The sequence below is a fragment of the Pleurodeles waltl genome, chromosome 9 (assembly GCF_031143425.1).
Source record: "Pleurodeles waltl isolate 20211129_DDA chromosome 9, aPleWal1.hap1.20221129, whole genome shotgun sequence".
NCBI lineage: Eukaryota > Metazoa > Chordata > Amphibia > Caudata > Salamandridae > Pleurodeles > Pleurodeles waltl.
Window position 1 is genome coordinate 230,979,970 of NC_090448.1, and position 22,178 is coordinate 231,002,147.

The 22,178-nt window shown below is 45.3% G+C and overlaps 1 protein-coding gene across 2 annotated transcripts in view; it reads right to left on the reverse strand.

Annotated features, from left to right (window-relative positions):
- LOC138259114 (calpain-1 catalytic subunit-like) overlaps positions 1 to 16,147 on the reverse strand; it is a 201,272-nt gene extending 185,125 nt beyond the window's left edge. The window contains exons 1-2 of one of the 2 annotated variants that reach the window (XM_069206610.1): positions 15,897 to 16,147; positions 12,837 to 12,992 (exon numbers count right to left, since the gene is read on the reverse strand). Coding sequence is in view for 1 of the 2 variants with exons in the window: in XM_069206609.1 (XP_069062710.1) it covers positions 15,897 to 15,927 (31 nt within the window). In the remaining variant the exon portion in view is untranslated. The remainder of the gene's footprint in view (positions 1 to 12,836; positions 12,993 to 15,896) is intronic. The other variant, XM_069206609.1, reaches the window with a different exon arrangement.
- Between the last annotated feature and the right edge of the window lie 6,031 nt (positions 16,148 to 22,178).

Sequence of the window (22,178 nt, forward strand, 5' to 3'; positions counted from 1 at the left end):
ACAAGTGATAAGGTAGTTTTCGCAGTAGCGAGGTATCTTCAATGTGCTTGGGCAGTAAGATCTAGAGAGCCCTCATCTGATTGACTTGTAATCCTGTAAAGAGGTGTGGCTGACTATTGATTTGTTAAGATGCTATAGACTGACAGGTCATTAACTGTGCAACACTACAGATTGATCTTAATTAGTTTCATTCTTTTAAGATTTAGGGGGTCATTTTGACCTCAGCGGTCTTTTTTAAAGACCGCTGAGGGACCGCCGTGCGGAAGACTGCCAGTGCAGGCGGTTTGCCGCTTGGCCTATTATGACCGTTGGCAGCTCTCCGTCCCTTTACGGACGGAGAGCCGCCAACAGCCATACTGGCGGGAGGCGGGGAAGTGGAGGTTGCTCCACCTCCATGCCAACAGAACACCACCCTGTGAATCACGTCCTGTGATTCGCCGTGGCGGTGTTCTGTTGGCGGTGTGGTGTCGGCGGAGCTGCCCCCATGGCTCCCGTCCCGTTCCGGAGGATCGACGGACCAGGTAAGTCGATCGTCCGTTAGGGGAGGGGGGGTGTTGTGTGTTGTGTGCGTGCATGGGGGTGTGCGTCTGAGTATGTAGAGGGGTGTGTGAGTGCGTGTATGCTTGTGGGGGTGATGCGTGTTTGGGAATGAGCGCGTGTATGTCTGTGGGTATGTCTGTATGGATGTGTGCGTGTATGTTTGAATGTGGGTGTGCGTGTCTGACTGTGTGTGTGGATGTTGGCACGTATGTCGGGGTGTGTGCGTTGGTGGTGCCTGCATGCGTGTCGGGTGTGTGTGAGTTATGTGATGTCGGGGGTCGGGTGGGGAGGGAGAGGGGGGCCCTGCCACCTTTGGGGGGTGGCAGGGGTGGTGGGGGGTGTAGGGGCGGGAGTCGGGGTGGGGGTGGGGGAGACCCCTATCAGTGCCAGGGAAGGAATTCCCTGGCACTGATAGTGCTTACAGCCATGGATTTCATGGCGGTTCAAACCGCTGGAAATCCACGGCGGTAAGCCGGGTCCAAATACCGCCGGCGGTATAGTGACGGCCACTGGGCTGGAGACCCAGGTCTCCAGCCCGGCGGGCGGAACGGAGAACCAGCGGATGACCATGGCGGTTCATAATTCCACAAGGTAAGAAAGACCGCCGGCCTGTTGGCGGTCTTACCGTCGCTTTAACACCGTCCGCCAGGGTTGTAATGACCCCCTTAATGTATATATGTATTTATTAATTTGTAAATGTCTTAGGGCTTTGGATTGCTTACCAATTGTGTGATATTTTAGACTACTTTTTAAACTAAGTCTTATTTTTAAGACTAATGTTCACATGTATTTATTCTCTTGAATGCTTTTATGGCTTTTAGCCGAAATAAAGAAATATTATACATACTTAATTCATCTCTTGTGATATGAACTGCACCCCATTATCAGTTACCATTTGCTCCAGTATTCCCTCTCTATGCCACAATTCTCCTAAAACGTTTATCACATCTGGAATGGTCACATGATCAGCAAAGTTAACTTCTGGCCATCTTGAATAGTAATCTATGGCTAGCAGGACATACTTAGGGCACAAACCCATCACCCTGTAGGGAACAGAAATGTCCAGCCCTAGTTTCTTCCAAGGCACATCCCTTTTGTTCACTTCAATTGCTGGGCACATCACTGTCATTTGCGACTTATCACTCCAAGCGCTTGGTATACATTCCCTTATCGCTCTCTCCACATCTTTATCCAAACCGGGCCACCAACACATCAACCTCACCCTGCGCTTGGTTGCACTCATGCCAGCATTTGTGTGTCAACTTCACTATATGACTTCTGAGTACATCCGGTACAACCAATTACTCACCCCTGAGAACTATCTCATGAACAACTCTGCCTCTTGAGAAACCTTACCTTTGGCTTGCCAACCTTTCATCAAATAGTCCTTCACTTCTTAATGTGTCATCGTCTTTGATTGCTTGGACCCACTCCTCATGAGATAGTCTTCCTTCTGTTAAGGGACTAACATTCACCACTAGTCACTTGCTCTCATCATCTGTCATCACTCCATCTTCACTCTTCATAGGTAGCCACGACAAGCAATCAGCAACTACATTTTTCTTCCCAAGCACATATTCCATTCTGAAGGTGTACTCTGTCAATCTCAACACCCACTTGGTGATCTTTGAAGAAACCTGACGTGTGCCTTTCCGAGTAAACACATCCAGCAATGGTCAATGATCTGTACGAATCGCAAAATCCATTCCCCGCACAAATTTTTGAAAATGACACACACTTCACCAACACACCAAACCCTCGCTTTCAATTGTAGATAAGACAATTCTGCATCTCTCAAAGGTCTTGAAGTATAAGTAATCATAACTTCCTTACCATGCCTGAGTTGCATCCAAACAGTTCCCTAGCCATTACTGCAGGCATCTGTGCAAATTATACATTTGTCTTTAGTATCAAATGGTTTCAAGGTTGGGGATAACGCAATACATTTTTACTGCTTCTGACAGTCTTCACTCCATTCAAATTTAGAAGTTTTTTCCATATGTTTTCTCATACATTCGGATTTGTCCGCAAGCATGTGAACAAAATTAGAGTAGTACTCTGCAAGCCTTAGGGACAGCTTCAACTGGTCTTTGTTTTTCAGAGATGGTACTTCCTCTATTACCTTTACAAGTTTTAATTTAGGTGCCACCCCTTGCGTATTCAGCCAATGACCCAAATACTCTACACCCTTCACACCAATTTTACATTTGTCACGTTTGATGGTTAACCAAAACTCTTGTAATTTTTTTAACACTCTCCGTAACACTCCATCGAGCTCTTCTATATCTTTTCCAAATATCAAGATATCATCTTGAAAGTAAGTCACTATTTTTTCCTCCTTAAACAGCTGGTGTATGTCCCTCTAAATATCGCTGCCGCGGATGCCAGACCAAAAGGCATGATCCTTCAGTGGTGACAAAAGACTTAGGGGGTCATTCCGACCCTGGCGGTCCAAGACCGCCAGGGCCGGGGACCACGGAAGCACCGCCAACAGGCTGGCGGTGCTTCCCAGCCCATTCTGACCGCGGCGGTAAAGCCGCGGTCAGAAAAGGGGATCCGGCGGTTTCCCGCCGGATTTCCCTTGCATGGGCTGAATCTTCATGGCGGCGCTGCTCCGACCCCCTTCCCGCCATCCTGTTTCTGGCGGTTTTTACCGCCAGGAACAGGATGGCGGGAACGGGTGTCTTGGGGCCCCTGCACTGCCCATGCCACTGGCATGGGCAGTGCAGGGGCCCCCTAACAGGGCCCCATAAAGATTTTCCCTGTCTGCTTAGCAGACAGTGAAAATCGCGACGGGTGCAACTGCACCCGTCGCACCCCTGCATCTCCGCCGGCTCCATTCGGAGCCAGCTTCCTTGTTGCAGGGCCTTTCCCGCTGGGCCAGCGGGCGCTCTTTTGGCGGTCGTCCGCCGGCCCAGCGGGAAAGCCAGAATGGCATCCGCGGTCTTCTGACCGCGGAGCGGCCATTTGGCGGCTCCCGCCGCCCGCCAGGGTCAGAATGACCCTCAGAGTGGTCTCGACTCCGGGTGCTATGAGATCTGATGGTACGCTGATGACAGATCAAGGGTGGAGAAAAACTAAGCTCCCTTGATCGTTATCAGCATATCACCAATGTTAGGAAGAGGGTGCTGATCTATCCAGATACATTGGTTTAGATAACGCAAATCCACACACATCCTCAAGCCTCATTACTCTTCGTTGCCAAAACTACTGGTACCAATCATTTTGAGGCTTCAATCTCTTCAATAAATCACATCACTACCCAGTCTCTACAACTTCTTCCACAAACATTCGCCCAACACCAATGGTACTTCACAAGGCTTATGTATTCTGGGATACACACCATATGTTAATATAATTTTGTGTGCAACCTCGCTCACTTCCATCTCTCTAAAACTCTTCTTGCAATTCTCTCTCATCATCCAAAACATTAACACATTAACACTTTTATTTTCCTGTGAAGCATTAGCCTGGAGTGACCTTTTTCCTCCACAAACTCTTGCAAAATGTCCCTTCATTTTACACTACCTACACATTTGACCCAAAGCTGGACAATCCATCACTTCTTTTTTCTCTTTAAATGTTTTTCGTACTACTTCTTGAACTCCATCCATTTTCGTCACATTTCCTGCCGCCATTTCCTTAATTCTTTGGTACGTGCTTTCTGCTCTTTTTGCTATATCAATTGTTTTTTTGTAAGGTTAAACCCTGTGTGTTTAACAATCTTTCTTGAACTCTTGTCTTTCAATATTTGCACTAATTGATCTCGTAACATTTCATCCAGGAATCCATCATAGTTGCATGTGGATGGTAACATCCTTAGTGCTGCTATTAATTTGTCCACCTGACTCTTCAGGAAGTTGTGTTCTTTTCAAAAACGTATACAGCTCTAAAACTTCATGTTTTTTCTTTCCAAAAGTGCATTCTCATTATAACAATGCTAAGTCATACGCTTCCTATTTCATATCCACATCCATCATCATTGTCCTCTGGCATGGAGGGCAAATGCTTCAAAATACTTCTCCCTTCCGCCCCCAGAGAGTGCTCGAGCGTGGTCAACTGTTGTCATGTGGTGAAGCCATCACACCCCACTTCTTCAATATAGGCTTGAAATCCTTCTTCTCAATCATCCAACACAATATTTGGCTCTCCTGGCAAATTAAAAAAACAATGCTGGTGCTATTAAACTTTCCATTACGTAGCAGAGTCTGAGCTAGCTCAATTCTTCAAGTGAAAGACAGTATCCACCCCTAATGCAGGCACACAGAATATAGCAGATTATTTAGGGAAAAAAAATATAGCACCATTACTATTCATTGTGGTGCCTTTACATATCGCATTAGATGAAAGGTGTGTGCATCACAGTTTGCAACACACTCATGAACAATGTGCACACGAGGAAACTTAAAAGGTGCGATTGTCACAATTTCCTACAACTACAGAAGTTAAAGAGTCAAATAGGGTGCCTGTCACCGCTCCTGTAGACACAGGCAGTTCCTCCTGCTGCTCTCAATGGAACTGCCCGAAAACTATAAAGATGGCCACCGAAGCGTCACACAACATGAATCTTTATGGACGCATATTTTGTAAACAATACTCCCTGTTCCTTTGGTAGGTCAGACTCGTTAACACGCTCCTTATACCTACAATCAGTTTTCTAGGGGAGACTGAATGTATTGTCTTAAGGAAACACAGCTGCATTTCACGAAGGGTACATGTTGCAATAACAGGAATTCTCTCACCCGCAGTATCTCACCACTGCTGCAGTTCCAGAGAGGGCACTTCACCTTGTCGAGCCAGGCTGAATGCACATCCACAGCCCAGCGCTCATTTCAGAATTGCCATGCAGTAAGGACAGCGCTACGTAAGGACAACAGTGCTGGCCCCATAGTGTGCTCTACGGTTGATGGGGTTCATCACATTGTCAGTGAAACGATGTGGCTCACAGAATAAGATGAGTACAATTATGTATTGTAACATGTAGATACTCATGAACATCATGAGGAAGCTGCCAGTCAGCTCCTCAATGGACATCCCACTCCCACCTCAATGTTCCCACATAGAACCCTCATGACATGCCACACAAGGTGGAACACTACGGCTCGTGCAGTAGACTCACACAAGTCTAAATATGACAGTAGTCTTTTAGTGACAGAGGAGTACCCCTTCCCCATGAATATACTTCAGTAACCTTCAACACTTGTGCACAGAATCCTATTGAATCTGAAAGCAGCAGATGCGCAGACCACTCTACCCTTCCTACATTAGCCTCTTTCCCTCTGATAGGGAACAATGGATCAGGAATGACTGACTGACTCAGAAACCTCCCCTTTCAGAAGTGACTTCCCTAAAGCTCCATCTGTTGCCCACTCCCTTTCAAGACTTACTTTGCTGTACTCACAAGTGCATATATGTGCAGTGTGTGTGGCACATGTATGGCAGTACATCCATATGTCCTGTATGAGTACTGAAGCAAATGGCATCAGTTTTGGTTCCCTCTGGTTTAGCATGGCACAAGATGTAGGATAAGGACATCCTTCCCTAGAGAGTAAGGGCCAGATGTAGCAAAGAGTTTTTCCCATTCTGTGTCAATGGGAAAATGTGTTCGTACATATGGCCCTAAAAGTGTATTGTCTCATTCCTGTTCCTGGAGGGTGTTAACCATAGGCAGTGAAGAGAGGAGGACAGAGAAAATGACTACCTTTAGAAATTCCATGAGGCCTTCTAAGGAAAGGACTACAGGTTACGTTTCTAGGCCAGGCCTGCTCTTTTGTCTGTCCCCGACTACTGCTTCAAGAAAGGTGGTGACAGCCACATCCAGACAGCACATTGCTACATGCTGTGAGAATCATCACTTTGCACCCAGGATCTGCTGGAGAGCAGCCATGGACAGCTTTTTCTTCAATAATTTGTTAATGTTTAATTGATATTTTTACTGATGTTATAGAAGTTGTCATGAGTGCTGTAATATCTGGGGTAATTAGCATTGCATGGCGAGGGGGTGATTTACTGCTACCTCAGGGCACAAGTTATAGTTACTTAAATAACTAACTATAACTGTTGAATGTCTAAGGTTTTGTGCAAGTAAATTCAGAATCTAACTATAATGTATCTGTAAAATTTGGCCTTTTCAGTGAATTTCTATGGCTTTTTTTAAACGTAAAGCAACTTTCATTATTATGTGTTAATCCAACCACTGCTGCTCACGGCCTTTGGCCGTGTGTGGTTGGGGTTGGCCGCCCTTGCTGGAAATTAATGTTTCCTAAACAGAGGAAACAATTGCTCTCACAGAGAGGGAACTGCATCTTAAGCAGCTCCCTGTCTGTGACAGCAATGCTGGTTCTGCATGAGGATGGGAGCAAGATGGGACAGCTGGGCCTTCAGCCTCCCCCCGCAGTCCCAAACCATTTTGAACGGGTCATGGGGTAGCGTGTCCCTCCTCCATCCCAAAAAATGTAATGTTTAGGCCGTGCCCCTTGGAGGGGGGCGCGCAGCCCCTCTCCCCCAAAACAATATATTTAGGCCAGGCCGTGGGGGATGGAGTCCCTGGCGCCAAAATTGGCTAGGGGGAGCGTGTCCCTCCTCTGCCCCCAAAAAACATTAGAAGGCTGAGCCCCGGGGACGGGGACCCCAGGGCCGAGACTGACCCAGGGAGGGGGCCACCCTCACCCAACGAAATAAATATATTAACGCCGGGTCCCCGGGGGGATGGTCTCCTTGGGACCAAAATCATCCAGGGGAGGGGTGCCGCATAGACCTGCGCAGCCTGGGTTTGGATTAACGTTTAGTAATGAAAATTATTTTACATTAAAAAAAACTGAAAATCACTGAAAAATACAAAGGTTAGAGGGATGTTTTAGTTAGTAAATAGTTTCTATAGTTTTTAAATTCTATCTTATAAAAAATAAAGGTTACAGGGACTTTATAATTAGGCTCACATTTTAAACGTACAAAACCATAGAAATTCACTTGTTAGAATTAGCTCAGGTAACTATAACTTGTGCCCTTAAGTAACTATAACTCGCGCCTTCACCATGCACTGCTAATTACCCCACAAATTACGGCACGCCTGACATCTTTCATAATATCATTGATAATGTCAATGTAATATCTGCAGTAAAGTTGTCGATCAGATAACTGTACATGGAGGGGGCGTGAGTTACAGTTATTTGAGATAACTAACTATTGCAGGTGAATTTCTATGGTTTTGTATGTTTAAAATATGAGCTTAACTATAACTTCCATGTAACCTATTTTTTCAGTAAATGCAGATATATATATACATACACACACACACACAAGCACATATATATATGTTAGACCTGACAGCCCTAGGGTAGTGGTCATCCCCCAACTTTTTGGCTGCGTCCCTCCACTTTTCTGACACTGTTTTTGCTGGTTTTAGGACTCTGCGCACTTTACCACTGCTAACCAGTGCTAAAGTGCATATGCTCTCTCCCTTAAACATGGTAACATTGGTTTATCCCCAATTGGCATATTTGATTTACTTATAAATCCCTAGTAAAGGGCCCTAAATTAAATGCTACTAGTGACCCTGCAGCACTGATTGTGCCGCCCACATGAGTAGCCCCTTAACCATGTCTCAGGCCTGCCATTGCAAGGCCTGTGTGTGCAGTTTCACTGCCACTTCGATTTGGCATCTAAAAGTACTTGCCAAGCCTTAAACTGCCCTTTTACTACATATAAGCCAACCTTAAAGTAGGCCCTTGGTAACCCATAGGGCAGGGTGGTATGTAGGTAAAAGGCAGGACATGTACATATGTATTTTAATGTCCTGGTAGTGAAAAACTTCTAAATTCATTTTCTACTACTGTGAGGTCTGCTCCTTTGATAGACTAGCATTAGGACTGCCCTCATGTAGTTTTTGAGTGGTAGATTATGATCTGAAAGGGGTAACCAGGTCATATATTTGTATGGCCAGAATGGTAATAAAAAATCCTGCTTATTTGTAAGGTTGGATTTTATATTACTATTTTAGAAATGCCACTTTTAGAAAGTGAGCATTTCTCTGCACTTAAAAACCATCTGAGCCTTACAGCTTGTCTCCAATCAATGTCTGGTCTGGGCTGGGCTGGTTGACAGCTCCTGTGTGCATTTCAACCAGACAAACACAGGACACTCAGTCACACCTGCACTCATATGCATATTGAATGGGTATTCCTGGGCTGGAAGGGTGGAGAGCCTGACACTTACATTTCAAAGGCCAGTGGTATACTCTCATGCAATGTACTGCCAAACCCCTTACTGGGACCCTGGTAGACAGGACTGAACTGAAAGGGGAACTTGTGCACTTCAAAACCACCCTTTGACGTCTCCCCCACTTCAAAGGCATTTATGGGTATATAAACTGGGTCTCTGACCCCACCAACTCAGACACTCATGGATCCTTGCATCCTGTCAAGAGGAACTGCCTGGCTACCAAAAGGACTCATCTGGACTGCTCTGCTGAGAAGGACTGTTGCCCTGCTGTTGCCCTGCTGGCCTCCGACTTTGCTGAGAAGCATTCTGCTTTCCCCAAAAGAGCTCTCCAAAGGCTTGAATTGAGCATGCTTCCTGTTTTGTGAAGTCTCAGGGCCAAAAAGACTTAGGGGGTCATTCTGACCCTGGTGGTAAAATCCGCCAGGGCCAACGACCGCGGGAGCACCGCCAACAGGCTGGCGGTGCTCCCATGGGCATTCTGACCGCGGCGGTACAGCCGCGGTCAGAAACGGAAAACCGGCGGTTTCCCGCTGCCCTGGGGAATCCTCCATGGCGGTGCAGCTTGCTGCGCCGCCATGGGGATTCCGACCCCCATACCGCCATCCTGTTCCTGGCGGTTTTGGCCGCCGGGAACAGAATGGCGGTATGGGGTGTCGTGGGGCCCCTGGGGGCCCCTGCAGTGCCCATGCCAATGGCATGGGCACTGCAGGGGCCCCCATAACAGGGCCCCACAAAGATTTTCAGTGTCTGCCATGCAGACACTGAAAATCGCGACGGGTGCAACTGCACCCGTCGCACCCCTTCCACTCCGCCGGCTCCATTCGGAGCCGGCATCCTCATGGAAGGGTGTTTCCCGCTGGGCTGGCGGGCGGCCTTCTGGCGGTCGCCCGCCAGCCCAGTGGGAAACCCAGAATACCCGCGGCGGTCTTCTGACCGCGCAGCGGTATTCTGGCAGTCCCAGCCAGGCCGGCGGCTTCCGCCGCCGGCCGGGGTCAGAATGACCCCCTTACTCGCTTCAGGAAATCAATGCACCGCCTGCCGAAATTGACACGAAGCCTGCATTGCGACCGAGAAATCGACACACAGCTGATAGGAATGACGCAGCCCTGATTGGAAATTCAATGCAGCACCTGCCTTGCGACGGAAAATTCGTCGCATCGCCTACTAGATCGACACAGCACCCTTGCCTTCTTCCAGTGCGTCACGGATTTTCCCTGTATTGTCTCTGGGCATCAAAATATCCCTGCATCACAGTAAGGAACCAAGACTGCATGCAGAAACACAGCGCAAACCCATTGCAGCATGGAAACAACGCATCGTCTGTGTGGCGCCTGAAAATTCAACAGAACACCCTATTTTTCCATGCATCACCTCCTCTGCCTCTGCAGTCTCCGTGCGTTGGCATTTTTTACACATACCAGGTACTGTGTGTAACAAAAAGAAAACTTTTTATTTCTAAGGATTAAGACTCTTTTAAACCTTTTAAAAGTGATATTTCAACTTGTGCTTATAGTATCTTTGTCGCTTTGGCATTATTTTATTCAGATAAACATTCTCTATTTTTCTAAATCTGTGTGGGGTATTCTTGTGGTGTTTTCACTGTGTTACTGTATGATTTATGGCACAAATACTTTACACATTGCCTTCTAAGTTAAGCCTGACTGCTCAGTGCCAAGCTACCAGAGGGTGGAGACAGGATAATTTGGATTGTGTGTGACTTACCCTGACTAGGATTGTGGTCCCTACTTGGACAAGGATGTATACCTCTGCCAACTAAAGACGCCATTTCTAACTATATATATTTATCTATATGTGAGTGTATGTGTGTATTACCTAGTGGCTGCTGCCACTAGGTAGTTACAGTTAGGACCTAGTTTCTATGTAAAAGGTGTTTTTTTATTTGCCTATATCTTTGGCGCCGCTTGACGAATGTTCGCAAAACTTCCCACAAAGATTTGCCAGTCCCATCAGATGCTGCTTGGAAAGTTTTGGGGTGATCCATCTGTGGGAGGGGGACAAGTCGTTTTCCCCATTCATTTTTCCATAAGGATTTTATTTTAAACAGCAATAGCGCAAAAACTACTGGAAGGAAATATAACAAATTTAGAAGGAAGGTAGGTCCTGGTCCAGAAAGAGTGTTTTTTTTGTTTTGGTGTAATTCCATTCAGTCATTTTCGAGAAATTAAGGGGAAAACAAATTTGTATATCTAGGGACGCGAAGGATTCCTGGCCCCTACTGATCTTGAACTGAGATCGGAATGACTGATAACACTTCAACAACAGACGCGATTGAAGTGTTGGCAGCCATCTTGCGACTCGTCCGAAGCGAGTCTAAAAAAAAAAAGTAAAAAAATAAAGAAAAGGGACCAGGGTACGAACACCCTGACACCTTAGCTCTGGTGGTGGGATCCCAAAGGGACCCCTCCTGGGCAAAAAAAAATGTTTTTTCATGTTACGATTGTAAACGTGTTAGATCCGCTTTCTTACTGTAATGCCCATGAGTGTGCCAAGTCCCGGGGGCTTTTGTAAAAGAAAGCGGGGGGCTCCTGGCCCCCTCCTGCTGCCCCGGGGACCACCACCTCCTCGGGGCTTATGATTTGTATGCGGGGGGCCTGTTGCAATGGCGCGAGTTATAGGTACAAGAAAGAACTCTAACTCTAACTGGTGAATTTCTATGGTTTGGTACATTTAAAATTGGAACCTAACTATAATGTCCCTCTAACCTTTGGTTTTTTAAGTGAATACACACACACACACACATATATATATTTATATATATATTTATCTTTGAAATGCGAGACACTGAAACATCTACAATTTTCTTTCCTGGAATTCTGACTTTGGAACATACTTCTACTTCACATCAGGTTTCAGATTTACTGACTTTCAAGGCATTCAAGCCCTTCCTTTTTTCTGGTAGACTTTTATCCTTCTTGATGGTCCCTCTGAATATTTTCTCTGCCCTATGATGGTTAGCTATTTGATTATTACACTTTATTTTTCTTCAACAGTGCTTACAGGAAAATTAACTCATGGACTTCCAATTTAATAATAATAAATTACAAATACATAGCTTTAGCATTATGTACCTTTATACCGGAGGTACTCCTAATTAGTAACCTTGTCCACTCTCATAATAACGTATATAAGTGACTTTAAAGTTGCCTTCACAATCAACTGGGTTTTATTTCAGCCAGCATGTTTGAAAACAAGGGTAGGGCTTTCGTGTTTTTAACCACCAGAGCCAGAATTTTTGATTACATTTCCTAAATGTAAGGCAGGTTTTCAGCTCTTGCTAAGAATATTGAAGGAAAGAAATTAAATCCCATTAGCTTCTTACTAATATGTACAGTTTTGAATTAAAACTGTGATGTCGTTAAAGCGATCAAATGTATTGTCCCAGGAGATAAAAACGATTGCACTTTGATGTTATCATCACCAAGCTTTCACAATCTGCGCAGCGGTCTCATGCCCAATCGGGAAAAGTTCATGCTTTAGAAAGGAAGTTTAAATAAATGTTAAAAAATAATTTGGTTCCATGTAAAGCCGTGAGTGAGGTTAGGTGGAAGTAACATAACATCAGTAAGCATTAATCCCTTACCTTAAATATCAGTGAAACCATATACAGCTACAAAAGAGACAGCAAATATGGAGCTAGAAGGGTGACTATTACTCAGTGACTTAAAATATACAAGAGCAAAGTATGGGATGTCTACAATGCAACTCAGTGCTCTGAGGTAAAAACGTGCAGTTATTCACAGTTGCTGATCCACAGTCTCCTGTTATTTATAGCCCCTCAAACCCTCTTCTGCTCACATGAGCAGCACAGGGGTAGAGACATCATGGAGTGCCAATGCATAATCCAACCACCCTAGGCATTAATCTTCCCTCACCCTTCTCCTCTACCTCTACACAAGCAAACCCTCCCTTGCAGCTAACCACCATGCCCACCTACCCTCTCCAATACACTCTCCCAGTCCAATACTAAAAACCCTAAATAGAATCCTGCCACCTTCTCGCACAACCCCAGGTGCCTTGTCTCTTCGCTTGACTGAGATTGTGTTCTCTGTTCTCACCTTGAGCATGGAGAGCTGGCGCCGTGCTGAGTGGCTCCTTGAGAGCATAATATATTTTTCCTTGTCATCATGGGTCAGTAGAGGACTAGGGCCGATAGAGGATTTGACGGCTGGAGCAGCCAGGGCATCTCTTGCGTTCCCCTGCCTCCCTACGGACTGAGAAGCAGAGTAAAGAGGGAAAAATGTTTATAGACAGCATACCTGCAATTAAGAAATGTGTCATTTTACTAGCTCTGGGTATTAGTTTTCCAGAAGCTGAATGGGTGTTATTGACCTTTAAGTCCCCTCCTGGGTTTCGATTGAGAGTCCTGGAGCTGTGTCAGGCTTGGACCGAATTTCTTCAGCCAGCTAACGTGAGCCAGTTAAGTTCTCCCAGGCCAGAATGGACTGCACAAGGACAGTCTGTTACCGAACAGCAAAGGCAGACTCAAGAGGGCAAAGACTGCCCCTGCAACAACCTACACATCCCGACCAGACCCAGCTGACTCTAACCAGCCAATTGAAAGCTCTTGGGAAAGGTAGGCTGGCACTACAAGAACAAGATCTATGAATCAGGCACTGCACAATCACAATGCTGTTCTGCTGTGCACCATGTATTCAGTTATGATACGTCTAGAAAATGAGAGCTGATGCCTGAGCTCCTGAAGTGGCAATACGAGTTAGTATATCATGGACAGTACATGACAGCCTTGAACAGGGAAGAGAATGCACAGATGACAGATAAAATGAGCAGCGCAAGCATCTCTGTCTTCTTGGAAAGAAGCAGCCGATTAAAATATAAAAACAATGAGCTAAAGGATGGCTGTGCTAAAAAATATGAAATTAATAAAATGCACACAAATGTATAAAACACAAGCTATGGGCCTAATACTTGACTTCCAACTAGAAACCCCATTTCTAACAAAGGGTGTCCAAACTGGGTGCCAAAGTGACCTACCACATGATGGTATGAATACATGTTGTGGAGCAGAACGACATCTGTGCTGATGTTGGGCCCCTGTGAGTACTGGTATTCTTTCTGTTTGAGGAGAAGTGCCGGTACTCAAGAGAAGAAAATTAAAAAGTGCTGGTATACTATAGTGGTGAGTACCAGCCCATTTAAAGCACTGCCTCACGATGTAGTAACAACGGGAAAGCTGCTATGTCACAGCTGTGAATAACTGGATTTAAATTCAGGTTATGCACACTAATGGCTCTCAAGGGGGGGGGTCATACATATCAGTCTTCTGAATTCACATCTGTCCTACAACCATACCCCACCAACTACTAGTAAGGTATTTAACTTGTCTTACTGTAAGCCTTTTGTGAAGCTTACAATATACAAAATAAAATAAAATCAAACCATATAACACCAGTACAACTAACGTTAGCAGTTGCCTGAATCAGTGCAAACTAGGCATGATGCACCAAATTAGGTAATACTAGACCAGCTAAAACCAGGTATTTGAGTATAGTAATAATGGCAGCACACAGCCCCATGTTCCAAGTCTGTCCTTGGTTGATCTAAACCTGTGTTCTGTACTGGGGCCTCACAAAAGAGATGGGGAACCGAAAGGTAGAAATTCTCTCATAGCGCTTCTAGATAGGAATGAAATTGCCCAGAATGCCCTTTAAGATGAATCTAGGTTTTTATAAAACTGAATATGAATCTTAGATCGGCCTCAACAGCTTTGGCCACCCTACCTAGAGTTAAAAAAGCTAGATGGGGTGGCGCCACTATGGCATATCTGGGAGCCAAGCTGTGGAATTCTCTTCCCCTCAGACTTCGACTCATAAGCCAGGAACACAACTTTCGTAAAGGCACTTAAAACTTGGTTGTTTTAGAATGGACTGTCCTCCATGCTTAGTTTAGGTTCGGCCCGTTAGCGCTGGGAAGCCCTAGGGTAGCCATGCGCTTTACAACTTCTATAACATAACATAACATAATACTGTTGACGTTATCATGTGTATTACAAATGAAACTAATGAAACCATCAGAATGAGGACCACCCTTTGCAGCACACAGCCATGACTGCATTTTAATCCAAGATGAAGGCTACCCAACTCTAAAACTTAAAAAAAATATCTAGATCTTTCGGAATGAAATGCTGGGCCTCACCAAGCACATCAATGTGACAAAGAAGCATGCCATTGTGCATAGCTCGGAGTGAGGAGAACTGTGCATGGGCCACGTGGGGTGATGGTGCCCACAGGCAACTGGCTAAAATCTAGCCATGCACATCACTGCTCATAAGTTAAGTGACCAGACAAAGAAAAGGTGCAGACTTGAGGTAGCTCGTTGCTTTGCAACTTATAATTCAGAATTAAAAATGTTTTAGGTGTTCTCTACCAGACATTGCAAGCTGTCTGTTGGTAAAAAGAGGTAGGGTCAGATTTAGAATTTGGCAGAGGGGTTTACTTTGTTCAAACGTGACAGATATCCCGTCCCCCCCATATACACCGATTTCATTTTATCCTATGGACATCGGCAGACGGGATATCCGCCATGTTTGTGACAGAGCAACCCATCCGTCAAACTCTAAATCAGGCCCTTAGTGTCAGCTTAGAGTGTGTTTAAAGCCCGCCCATTGTTTACCAACAGCTGGATTTATTGTCACTTTCATTTGCTTTCTTTCCATTCATTTGCTAATGTGGGCTTTCCTTCCTCTGCTTGTTTTCGTCGTTCCCTTTGATGCTATAAAGCATGGCTAAAAACCAGAGGCAAGGCCAAAATGTCCCACAGGTAAAACCTGTTTGCTTTGCCATTGCTTTTTAAACGTTCTAACCTTACAATTGTTTTAATCACAAGTTTAACACCTTTTCTACATATCTGGTGTTACAACGCGACTGCATGTCACAAGAACATCTCGTTACCCATTCAATGTTATCCACATACCAAATGTTTGCATTTTGGAAACTATTTTTTTATTTAAATCTATGGGAACCACTAGACTAACATACGAAAGTAAAGTCTATCCAGGCCTGGAAAACTTGTGCCTTTGCGGCAGAGTCTGCAATCCATCCATAAAGGTAATTTTAAATAACACGACAAGGTAAAAACTTCCCGCTATTTGTCTTTACCTGAAAGTCGCCCATCCGTCTTCTTTTCCATAGACACATCGTCAGCCGAAGGATCGAGAGCATTTCAAATTAAACTTTTTGTGTTGCCACGGTTTCATACATTCAAATCATTTCATAGGATACGTTCAAATACATAAACTATCTGAGGTGCCTAGACTATAAAGTTCCCATTCCTCGCTCTAAACAGTGGTAAAAGAAAACCCGCGGCACAGACATTCTCGCTGTCTGCAGACCAGCGCGGGCTTCCGTGTGAATGTAATACGTGCTCCGCCTATTTCGTGTACAAACAGAAATCCAAACTTGTTTTTATTAATAGAAGTCTTAAGACTCCCAACCCCTGATCGGCGAACCAGTGCAACACGCCCACTGCCAGGGACCTCGGTGACGTCACGCTTGCAGTTCCTGGTGAGGCGGGGAAGAGGCAGCACGAGCAGCGAAGCTGGGCTTCGAAACAGTCATAATAGGGATAGTGCTGTAAACACAGCTCCTAACTTTCAGATTGCACCTGTGTGACATTTGCATGGTTTTCAATGCACTTAAGATAAACTATAAAAAAACATGAAACTTTTGAGCTAAAAATAACTTGAACCTAATGCAAAAAATCCTAAAGTCACCAACCTAAAACCTCTTTCTAAGATGTCGTTCTAAATTTCATGATGAGCTGCAGAGAGGACTGCTCGGGAACAGGGAGCGTTGGTTCAATTCTTCCCAGCTGAGTTGAATATACAGCTCACGAAATAACTTAGAAAAATTCGGAGATAACATATGAACTTTAGTCAGTGGACATTGCACATTTAGGATACGATCAGCATGTAATGCTACCAAACGGCACATGTGAGATGCTCATATACTTCCTGAAATCTGGTGCTCAGGCTTCAAGTTCTCAAAAAATGATGCTGCTTTCTCGGTAGATGTTTCCAAGTATAACATGCAATAGAGACAAGAAGCAGCTTGCTTAAAATAAACGGAAGCATGTAGAAAAAGCGTCTCAGCTGTGCACCCAGATTTACTGAACCCGCCTGCTGCTATCTGTGCACGAAACAACAACACATCCCAAATTGGCGTTAAATGTCACATTTCTCCATTAATTGGCACCAGGACAGGAAGCTGGGATAGAAGGTATCGTCGCTTAACCCCTTCGCTGCCAGGCCTTTTCCCCTTAGGTGCCAGGCATTTTTTTTGGCTATTTGGGGCGCTTTAGGCCCTCATAACTTTTTGTCCACATAAGCTACCCACGGCAAATTTGCGTCTTGTTTTTCCCCAACATCCTAGGGTTTTCTAGAGGTACCCAGAGTTTGTGGGTTCCCCTGGAGGAGACCAAGAAATTTGCCAAAATAAAAATGTATTTAAAAAAAAAAAAAAAATGGGGAAAAAGGGCTGCAGAAGAAAGCTTGTGGTTGTTCCCCTGAAAATGTCATCAACAAATGGTTTGTAGTGCTAAAATCACTAGCTTTCAGGAACAGGCATACTTGAATCAGAAAACCACATTTTTCAACACAAGTTTGCATTTTACTGGCATACCCCATTTTTACTATTTTTTGTGTTTTCTGCCGCCTTCCAGTTAGTGCCAGAAATGGTTGGGAAACCAATGCTGGATCCTGGACAGCTAAACATTTCTGAAAAGTAGACACAATTTTGAATTCAGCAAGGAGTCATTTGTGTAGATCCCTCAAGGTTTTCCTACAGAAAGTAACAGCTAAAGTAAACAAATATTGAAATTGAGGTGAAAAAAAGAGCAATTTCTGTCCACATTTTCTTCTATAACTTTTTCCACCTATGGTAGATTTTTTAAAGCAATATACCGTTACATCTACTGGACGCTTCTGGTTGTGGGGATATATAGGGCTTGTAGGTTCATCAAGAACCCTAGGTACCCAGAGCCAATAAAGGAGCTTCACCTTGCAATGGGTTTTCATTGTATACCTGGTATACAGCAATTCATTTGATGAAATATAAAGAGTGAAAAATAGGTTTCAAGGAAACCGTTGTATTTCCAAAATGGGCACAAGATAAGGTGTTGAGAAGCAGTGGTTATTTGCAAATCTCTGAATTCTGTGCCCGTACTAGCATGTGAATTACAGGGCATTTCTCAAATAGTCGTCTTTTTTACACACTGTCTTACACTTGGAAGGAAAAAATATAGAGAAAGACAAAGGGCAATAACACTTGTTCTTCTATTCTGCGTTCCCCCAAGTCTCCTGATAAAAATGGTACCTCACTTGTGTGGGTAGGCCTAATGCCTGCAACAGGAAACACAACATGGACACATCACATTTTTACATTGAAATCTGACGTGTTTTTTGGAAAGTGCCTAGCTGTGGATTTTGGCCTCTAGCTCAGCCGGCACCTAGGGAAACCTACCAAACGTGTGCATTTATGAAAACTAGACACCTGGGGAATCCAGGGTAGGGTGACTTGTGGGGCTCTCACCAGGTTCTGTTACCCAGAATCCTTTGCAAACCTTAAAATGTGACCAAAAAACACTTTTTCCTCACATTTCAGTGACAGAAAGTTCTGGAAACTGAGAGGAGCCACAAATTTCCTTCCACCCAGCATTCCGCCAAGTCTCCCAATAAAATGGTACCTCACTTGTGTGGGTAGGCCTAGTGCCCGCATCAGGAAATTCCCCAAAACACAATATGGACACATCACATTTTCCCAAAGAAAACTGACCTGTTTTTTGCAAAGTGCCTAGCTGTGGATTTTGGCCTCTAGCTCAGCCGGCACCTAGGGAAACCTACCAAACCTGTGCATTTTTGAAAACGAGACACATAGGGGAATCCAAGATGGGATGACCTGTGGGGCTCTCACCAGATTCTGATACCAAGAATCCTTTGCAAACCTAAAAATGTGGCAAAACAAACACTTTTTCCTCATATTTCAGCGATAGAAAGTTCTGAAATCTGAGAGGAACCACAAATTTCCTTCCACCCAGCATTCCCCCAAGTCTCCCGATAAAAATGGTACCTCACTTGTGTGGTTAGGCCTAGTGCCTGCAACAAGAAATGGCCCAAAACACAACATAGACACATCACATTTTCCCAAAGAAAACTGAACAGTTTTTTGCAAAGTGCCTAGCTGCGGGTTTCGGCCTCTACCTCATCCGGCACCAAGGAAAACCTAGCAAACTGGATATTTTTGAAAACTAGAGACTATGGGGAACCCAGGATGGGGTAACTTGTGGCGGTCTTACCAGGTTCTGTTACCTAGAATCCTTAGCAAACCTCAAAATTTTGCAAAAAAAACACTTTTTCCTCACATTTCGGTGCTGCAAAGTTTTAGAATCTGAGGGGAGCCACAAACTTCCTTCCACCCAGCATTTCCCAGGTCTCCTGATAAAAATGGTACCTCACGTGTGTGGGTAGGCCTAGTGCCTACGACAGAAAATGCCCCAAACACTACGTGGAGACATCAAAATTATCAAACACAAAACTACCTGTTTTTGTAGGGGGGGCTCCTGCCTTTTTGGCCCTGAGCTCAGCACCCCATCTAGGGAAGCCTACCAAACCCAGGCATTTCTGAATACTAGACACCCGAGGGAGGCCAGGGAGGTGTGACTTGCGTGGATTCCCCCAGTGTTTTCCTACCCAGAATCCTCAGCAAACCTCAAATTTAGCTAAAAATTCACATTTCTATGTGGGATCATCGCACCGGCACACCTTTTATACCACTCAATGTTCCCCTCAGTCTCCCGATAAAAATTATACCTCACTTGTGTAGGTGGGCCAAATACCTGTGACAGGGAAGACCGAAAAACATGTCGAAATTGAGGGGGAACCGAAGCGGGTCCAAAATGGCAGTTTGAAAAAAAAATGTTTTAGGCTGACAAGTGGGGCAGAATTTGTATCGGTTGTAGATGCGACAATGTTGGGTGGTAGGAATTTTGTGGATTCCTGCAGATTCCGGAAGGTTCCATTACAAATATGTGGGGGAAATGTGTGATTTTAAGCAAAGTTGGAGGTTTATAGGGCATTTTGGGTAGGAAAATGGTGAGGGGTGCATGTGAAGCACACCACCCTGGATTCACCCAGATGTTTAGTTTTCAGATGTGTCTAGGTCTCATAGATGTTTCTACATGGCAGCGTCCCAAAGTCCAAAAAGTGCAGCCCTCACCATTCCAAGTGGGACGATTTTGAGAGCTCTCATGGCCCAAATGTAAAACTAAAACCCAAAATAATCAAATGCCCTCTTGATTGCTGTTGGGATAAGATATTTTAGTGTGCGGGGTGAGAGCTGAAAGACTGTTACCCCCTTCAATTGGGGTGGGGGCATAACCATGGCCATACTGGTTGTTAGCCACCACCCCACTATTTTTTTTAAATTCCCTGGCATCTAGTAGGCTTTCTGTTCCCCCGGGGAGTAGATCGGGGGTAATTGCCCCATCTGCCCACCGGTGAGCAGAACAACTTTGTCCCCATATATTTGGGGTGGGGGTATGGCCATAGCCCCACCCTCTTTTTTTTAAAAAAATTCTTCCCTGGTCTCTGGTGGGCTTTCTGCCCGCCTTGGGGGCAGATGGGCCTTACAAAAATAGGCTGATCTGCCCTGAAGGGGGGCTGAAATGGACAACAGTAATGTGCCCCCATGGGTAGCGACCCTTGCCCAAAGGGCTGCCCCCCAAACAAAACACACACACATCAATTTCTGGTGCCTAAGTGGTTTCTGCCATCCATGGGGACAGGTCGGCCTAATAGAAATGAGTCGATCTGCCCCCAGAGGGGGCAGAAATGGCCTAAAATAATTTTTTCCCCAGGGAAGCAACCCTTGCCTAAGGGGTCGCTCCCCCTCTGTAAAAAAAAAAAAAATCCCTGGTGCCTAGTGGTTTCTGTCCCCCTTGGGGGTAGATCGGCCTAATTAAAATGGGCCGATCTGCCCGGCCTAAAATAAATTTGCCCCCCAGGGGAGCGACCCTTACCTAAGGGGTCACTCCCCTTGCGTGAAACTGACGGAAAAAAAAAATCCCTGGTGTCTAGTGGTTTCTGCCCCCCTTGGGGGCAGATTGGCCTAATAAAATTAAGCTGATCTGCCCCCAAGGGGGGCAGAAATGGCCTAAAAAGAATTTGCCTCCCAGATGAGTGACCCTTGCCTAAGGGGTTGCTCCCCACCTCTAAAACATTTAAAAAAAAATATCCCTGGTGCCTAGTGGATTCTGCCCCCCCTCGGGGCAGAAAAGGCCTCATAAATAATTGCCCCTCAGGGGAGTGACCCTTGCTCAAGGGGTCGCTCCCCTCATGGCAATTAAAAAAATAAATGAAGATCCCTGGTGTCTAGTGGGCATTTCTGCAGCCCGATCGCTTCACGAGCCGGCTGCAGAAATGCTCAGAAAGACATCAAAGGAAAGGAAAGGCCTTTCCTTTCCTCTGATGCCTCTCCTCCCGCTCCCACCCCCGATCGGAAGAGAAATGCAAGCACCAGCACATTGGGTGCGGCCTCTGATGAGGTCAGCTCGCTATCGCTTGCTGACGTTATCAGACATCACTGGAGGGGTGGTGTAGGTCGGAGGTGGAAAGGGAAGGGGAAGCAAACTCTTCTCTCAAGCTCTCTATGAGTAAAACAATAGCACATCTATTTCCAAACTAAAAATTCATGTGAAAACATCGGGAATGAAATGACACGTTTGTAGAAATGGAAAATAGTTTCTCATGTTAAAGAAATTTAGCCCTAGTAAAGTCAAGCTAAGAATATTACTCACTAAAGCACATTAAATGTACGTTATACTGTGCACTTGTTACTTCTACATTCATGTAATGTTGGTTACTGTTAGAAATGGGGTCTGTAGTTGACAGTGGTTTGCACCCTGTCCAAATAGGGACCCTCATTCCAGTAAGGGTATGAAAGTCACACAACTAACACACACACACACTAGCACCGGGAAAACACTACTAAATGACTCCACATCAGTTTAGAAAAATAACCAATATTTATCTTCATAAAACAAGATAAAAATGACAAAAATCCAACATACACAAGTAAAGACATAGGGCCTGATTCTGACCCCGGCGGTTCCTTACCGCCGGGGCCAGGGTCGGCGGGAGCACCGCCAACAGGCTGGCGGTGCCCCGCAGGGCATTCTGACCGCTGCGGTTTTGCCGCAGTCAGAAGTGGAAAACCGGCAGTCTCCCGCCGGTTTTCCGCCGCCCATTAGAATCCTCCATGGCGGCGCAGCTCGCTGCGCCGCCATGGATGATTCTGACAACCCATGCCGCCATCCTGTTCCTGGCGGTTCTCCCGCCAGGAACAGGATGGCGGTATGGGTTGTGGTGGGGCCCCTGGGGGCCCCTG